General features: G+C 34.8%; 1 protein-coding gene across 2 annotated transcripts; it reads right to left on the bottom strand.

Annotated features, from left to right (window-relative positions):
- Nucleotides 1–315: 315 nt before the first annotated feature.
- LOC112750673 (cullin-1) lies at nucleotides 316–6,612 on the bottom strand. Of its 2 annotated transcripts, none has more exons than XM_025799486.3 (20): nucleotides 6,268–6,612; nucleotides 5,725–5,860; nucleotides 5,473–5,572; nucleotides 5,180–5,365; nucleotides 5,006–5,053; nucleotides 4,722–4,925; nucleotides 4,561–4,638; nucleotides 4,071–4,160; nucleotides 3,571–3,651; nucleotides 3,413–3,472; nucleotides 2,712–2,741; nucleotides 2,539–2,625; nucleotides 2,275–2,424; nucleotides 2,144–2,199; nucleotides 1,935–2,055; nucleotides 1,677–1,838; nucleotides 1,437–1,580; nucleotides 1,126–1,344; nucleotides 854–1,021; nucleotides 316–744 (listed from the first exon to the last, which is right to left on the bottom strand). In XM_025799486.3, the coding sequence occupies exons 2-20, from the start codon at nucleotides 5,853–5,855 to the stop codon at nucleotides 643–645; spliced, it is 2,217 nt and encodes a 738-aa protein (XP_025655271.1). In that variant the 5' UTR covers nucleotides 5,856–5,860; nucleotides 6,268–6,612; the 3' UTR covers nucleotides 316–642. The 2 variants fall into 2 exon arrangements, with proteins under 2 accessions (XP_025655271.1, XP_025655270.1); XM_025799485.3 differs by having other exon boundaries at nucleotides 6,262–6,604.
- Nucleotides 6,613–6,824: the final 212 nt, after the last annotated feature.

Here is a 6,824-nt window from a genome sequence, read left to right as displayed (position 1 = left end):
AGGACAAAATCCATGTTGCCGTTTCTGACCTCCCTAGGATTGGATTAATCGTAACATAAATTTAAATATTAGTATTGTAATGGAAATTAATCTTTAGTCATTTTGAGTCTGACTCTTATAATGAGCCAAGATATGAACAACAATCTATTTAACGAACGAAATCAAATATCTTTATTTAAATACATTTGGTCTTTGCCTGAATCTCCACCATAATAGAATAAAATATAAAGAAAATTATTTGATTCCGTAAAAGATTAAATCTATGAATGAAAACAAAAACTCAGCAGTCATTCTGAAATAGAAATGCCCGCAAAGTAAGAAATCCAATGAATGACTGGACCATGTCATTATAATTGGAATATATCATCAGCATAATCTGTAATTTTAACTTGCTACGCTCATTTATGTAATATTATATATATCGACAAAAATAAAATGACATCTAAACTACTCAAGTATGACCCCCAAAAAAATATAAAAAGGATTCGCCCTAGTAAACAAGTTTCTCCAATAGCTGAATTAACTAACTACTATCATTTACAGCATTATGTAAGAAAGTATCTTCCGAAGAATCTGATTCAGGCAATCCGAGTGCTCATTGAAGAACTAAAAATGGCCACTTTCATACTCTAGTAGCTTCCATTAAGCCAGATACTTGAAAGTATTCGGGTTTTCTTTGTCTCTTTCCAGATAGTCACGAGTTATGAGATCTTCAATCCGCTTCTTAATTGCTTTGATGTCAGGCTACAAATACAAACCCAACAAAACAAAGATACAGAAAATCATTCAGCTAACCCCAATAATGAACTCATTCACATTGACAGTAATGAAATTAATTGCAAGGGTTGTTTACCTTGAACATGCGGCCCAGTTGTTCAACGCACTCCAAAACCAGTTGTTGATGGCCTAAAACTTTCCTGCTCTTCATGATGCGCACAATTGCAGCATCTATGGCGTATCGTCGGTCCTTGTCAACATCTTCAATCACCTTCTTCCTTTCATCAACCGGTGGTAGTGGGATCTATAACCAATGAGTTACATATATTACCTTAACAAGTTAAATATAAGAACAATCTTTCTTAACAACGGTTCCAAATCAAAAAGATTAATAAACTAAAAAAATACCTTGATCCTTCTCATTTTGTCAGTGAATTTGTAGTTGAACTCAAAACTATCATTTGGCGATATAGTTCTGGTGTTAGGCTCCTTGCTAAGAATCTTATATTTTGCACATGACAGGGAATGGAGTAATCTAACAACATCTTCATGGGTTAAGTTCAGCTGCATCATAATCTCTGAATAGCTCAACTTATCAGCACTGTTGAATAGCAGCAAGGCAGCAGCCTGTATTCAGACCAGAACCATGAATTCATAGATACCATAATGCCACAATTTACAACAGAATAAAAGAGGAAGGATCACGAGGAGGACATTACCTGATAGGTTGACACAACTAGTTCAATAGTCTTCGGTTCAAACTTGCCAATGATGTGGCAAGTTCCAAGTGAGTAAATCCATGTAAGTTTTCTGTGTTTTGTCTTTGTTTCATAAAACTCTTTAAAAACTTCCACACACTTGACCTAAATAAATCATATATTTAATAAATAAAGACCTATCTTATTTTATTCTAATAAAAAGAACACAATTTGAAAGTTGAATAGCTAGCGCGTTCTTACCATCTCCACCGGGAGGTTGAGATCAAAAGACTTGTAACTTGGCCAGAATCCTGTGGTAAGAACAGTAACAGTCAGATCAATTCCAGGATTAACATGTGTGTTGTCTCGAAGATATTCCTCAAATTTCATCTGGTTATCACGCGCCAAAGTCAAGTCCATAACCTGAAAGATATGTTTTTCAGGTAAAGCCTTAAATCATCTAGTTAAAGAAGAAAGCAACTTAGGTAGCCTGACAAGTGACAACAAAGGTCAACTGACCATTCCCTCCATCTTAGATGTGAACTGGCCACCACACTGCTGCTTTAGCTTTGTCAAAATACACTTTTCATGATCCTCATTGGCACTCCTATCAAAAAGTAATCTGCGGGCTAGTTTTTTCCTGCAAAATAAGGATTTCACAATTCACAACAAAATACAGAGCATAAGTAAGAACAATATAAATGAAAAATATTAAAGAAAAGTTTTACCTGTAAAATTCTGCATAGAGATCCTTATCACTGATATATGCAAGCAGCTTGACTACCTGCAGAAATAAAACAATGTTAGCAACATAAATCATGGTGATCGAAAATACGATGATAAAAAACTAAAATAGTACCTTCTCAAGAGTTTCTTCAATTGCTTCATCGCTCAGCTTCTCACTTCCACCCTTTTTAAGGATATTGTCGCAGAATGTAGCTAATAGTTCTGCACTGGAACTACCAGCAACATTTTTATTGCAGAAAACCTCAAATGCCTCCTTTAAAGCCTATAAGAATAATAAAAATCAATTTTTTATTTAGTAATTGTATGTCATTACTCATTTTTATATCTTAGCATATATTAGACAGAAACTACAGCATTACCAATTGACTCAACAGACCTTGTGGAACAGTGTGTGATTTATAAAGCAGTCATTAACATATGTCATGTACTTGTCATGGAGCTCTATGAATTTTCTGACAAGGACCTGCAATATCACATGATTAAATATTCAGAACTTTCATCTGTTATTACAATGAAAAATCAGGAAAAAATAAAAGAAAGAGGACCTACTTGTTCCTGAAGACCAGGCCCACTTGTGGTCTGGAGGAAAACAAAAATGTCAGAAGCTAGAAACAAATTACTACCTAACACATTAAGATGCTGGTATGTATGTATAGATAATACAATATGGACATTACATGACAAATATAATCACACTGTAAAGAGTCCAACAAACTGAAATTGCAAGCCAGGTGAAAAGCATGATAAAAATATGCCAAAGATATCAAATGATAACAGCATGAAGACAGAGGATAAGAGTGCCTCTATACAAAAGCAAAAACAGAAAGGAAAAAAAACATGATTCATCTGAAAACCATAGCTTTTCAATCTCTCTACGTGTTCCAGACAGAAAGTTTAGACCATCAACTTTACACCAGATAGATGCCAGACATGTAATTCTATCCCATAAACCTGGTATGGAACAAACAGTTTTGAAACCTCCAGCAAAACTATTTGAGCAGCTCAGCTGAAACTTTGCACGAAGCAGATGAGTGCAAACTATGCATGTTGTACTTAACCTATAACCCCATCACTATAAGTAAACTTTAATGCATTTGCAAAGGTTCTATCCTGAAACTACCCCTGGTATAAATACAGAATCAAAGAACAAACAACATATACCCATTGAACCACTAAGGACCGAGTTGAAAGTGATAAGAAGTAAGAAATAAAATGTGAATGCAATCGAATGATTCCAACATATATTATACCTGACTGCTAGAAGCTTCTTCAGCCTGCTGGACCAATGCTGTACCCTCGGCTGTAATATGCTGCAATCAGACAATCATCAATAGTATAACGTTGCTAAAAGACGACAAAAGTGGGCTCAATTTAATCACAACACAATTCACAAACCAAGGAAACCAACCTGCTTGAATACATTCGCAACAGGATCCAAGCCTTTAGGTATTTTTTGGTAAAGTCTATACATCCGAGAGAGATCTTCCACCTAGACATATAAACAAATCAAGAAAAGTGTTAATAAATACATGCATGGGTAACTTGATTTGGCACTGTCTTGGTGAGATTATTAAATCATTTGTTCTATAATTTGGATTTTCAATTTTGTTTAGCCATTGTTAATGTAACATAAATTTGAATTACAATTATGGAGACATTTTCAAAAAACTGCAAGGTTCCACTCATTAAATCTCTTTTTTCCAGATAGCAACCACAAGAATGAAATTAAAAAATATAGCCTGCTGATTTCAAGAACACTTTGCAAACCACACACGGTGGTGTAGTATTTAAGGAACGGGGTAGAGGTTGAACGGGTTTCAAGTTGTGAAAAAATTGAACCAGGCACATGGACTATATTTAGATCATCAAAGAAAAACAAATTTAAAGTAATACAACAAAGTCAAGTACCTTATCATCTCTAAGCAAGGCCCGGACACCAGAGTGCTCCTTCTCAAGTAATTGATTAGCATGGGTCACCAACAACTCATGTTGTACTTTCTATAATAAAGAAAAGTAACAATTGCTTAAATACAAAACACATTCTTAATAGGAAATAATTTTAACAGAACACTATAAAGGAAAAGCGTTCAGTAAGAAAACGTCTGTTTCTTGATCAACCCATTCATTATTTTAATCTTTCTCGAATCGAATACAATGTGTAATTGAAAACACCCCCCCCCCCCAAAAAAAAAAACAAACAAACAAAAAAAAGGAAAAAAAGATGTCCACTTATCAATAAGGTGTATATCTGCCATTAGACAATAATATTTATCACTGTCCACCACAATTGACCAATGGCAATCATAAATGTATATTCCAAAGAATTTGGCAGGGATTTAAGCATTTCTAATCATCCAATAATTTTAAGAAAATAAAAATATTAAAGATTTATCCCAACCTCTACCAATTTCTGCTCAGTGCTGGAGTGCAAGTAATGAGTCACTCTTTCTCTCTCCCTTCTCAAGCAGTCCTCAGCCTATAAAATGACAAGAGAAATTAGCTCTATCAATTGATATAACACAGCAATTTCAACCATCGAGGTGATGCAGACATACTTGCCTTTAGCATATAATCTGGACAAGAGTCAACCTCAATCCAGTTTGTAGCCTTACTTTTGTAGTAATCAGCAGTATCCTCAAGCATCTGAACTTCAAAATCCTGCTCATATTGATCCATTTCACCCATACCAATCTCAACAAATATATCAAGAACATTTTTCAGCAATGATCTATCAATCTGTTCGCCCTCACGCTCTTTGTCAATCTGCAACAGAAGCCATGGTTACTCTAGCAGCCATCGCTGAAAAGAAAATATATCATCACAACGTGCAATGATAAACTTACAAGAGCGATCACAGCTTTCCTTGCATTAGCTCGTACCTCCATATAAACCTGTAATAAACACAACCGGATTTATACAGAATAAATTCAGCTATATATAAGATATTATTAGAGTAATGTTTGAAAAGAAAGTCATCAACAAGATTACAAGAAAGTTAGAGAAGAATGACAACTGACCAGATCACGGAAGCAGGTAAGGCCAACAGCATTGAGTGGTGGCAGGGAGCGTCGAGCAATGAAGTACCGATCAAGATAATGAAAGAAGCGTGAAAGCCACCTCACCATGACCTTGTGATTTATCCACCTTTGGACAAGCTCCCTCAGCATAAATTCATCATGCTTCTCCCTTAGAGATGGCAAAACCTAAAAACCAAACATGTTAACTTCCATACTCGGTATGTTATACACTATAAAGGCATATAAAGAAGAGGCTGCAGGAATAAAGTGGAGAAACATCAACAGTGGACTACCGTAGACTCTATGTAGTCATCAAAAGCCTCCTTGTATTTATCATAAAGCTGTTGTGAAAAATCATTCGGTGGCTTCTGAGTACACATATTATAAATAGTCCTGCAAAGGTTTAGGTAAAGAAAAACATATCAACATCCAAAACCAAGCATTCATAGGTGATAATACAATAAACTACAAGACCAATGTCAGCAACAATAACAACTCAATCCAAGAAGCCAAGAAGAAAAAAGAGAAGGTGTGAAATAGAATACGTGTAAAGCATCATGTATTCCTCTGAGCTGAAAGGAGGTTCTGGCAATCCTTCAAGAATTTTCTTCAACTTAGTAATCCCCTTCTGCATATAGTCCCAACCTTGTTCCAAATCAATAGTCTTCCGCTCCATGATGGCTGCAGAAACAACACCATAATCAAAATAGAAACTACCAGAATAAAAGCTACTGCACGAGATGCCACATCAGCACATTCATGTAAAACGAATGCGGATTACAAGGATAACCATATAAAGCTAAACAAACCCTTGATCGCATGAATTTCATTAACCAATGCACAAAGCTACAAACCAACACTAAACCCTAGCACAGAGGAATCAAACAGGGTTTCGGAACACTGCTCGACATAATACAAGAGTTTCAAATCATCATACGCAGATAGCATATAAATAAACCCCATATATAAAAACAGAGAGAGAGAGAGAGAGAGAGAGAGAGAGTGATGATCGAATTGAAAACAAGCAAGAAAAGGATAAGCCATGAAATTTTCATGGAGAAATCGAAGATAAGAATACAAACCCTAACCCGATGGAGCAGCAAGAACACGATCTGGTGGAGTGTTCTTTTCTTTCTTGTGTTTTAAGAGCAAAAAGATTTCAGCAAGAACGAGCTGATGAAGTGATGAATGACGGACGAGTGAAAAGAATTATTATAATCCTTATTACTTATATAGTGTTTTTCTTTTCAAAAATATATTGATGTGAGTAAAAAACTAAATTCAATAAAAATATTTATCAGGATTCCTATTTGTTATTACTTAGTGGTAAGTGGTAACAAAACGCAACAAGGAGGGCGGTGCCACGAAAGATCAGAGTGAGGTAAAGTAGAAGGTGAAAGAAGCCGTGGCTCCCAAGTCCCGAGCGCCCGGTACGTGGTAACAAATAAAAATTATTTTATATTTATATAAATTTTTAAAAAAAAAATTAAGTATTAAAAATATCTTTTTGTTTCTGCTGTTTTTAAAAATAAGATATTATTAACTTTTAGAAAAAATAAATAATAATTTATTTTTAATAAAAATAGTTTTTTAAAAGAAATATCTAATAGATTTTAGAGTCAATTTGGATTAGTTTTTGAAAAAA

The sequence above is a fragment of the Arachis hypogaea genome, chromosome 15 (genome assembly GCF_003086295.3).
Source record: "Arachis hypogaea cultivar Tifrunner chromosome 15, arahy.Tifrunner.gnm2.J5K5, whole genome shotgun sequence".
NCBI lineage: Eukaryota > Viridiplantae > Streptophyta > Magnoliopsida > Fabales > Fabaceae > Arachis > Arachis hypogaea.
Note: the sequence above shows the minus strand (reverse complement) of the source record. Positions and strands in the feature narration are given on the sequence as shown.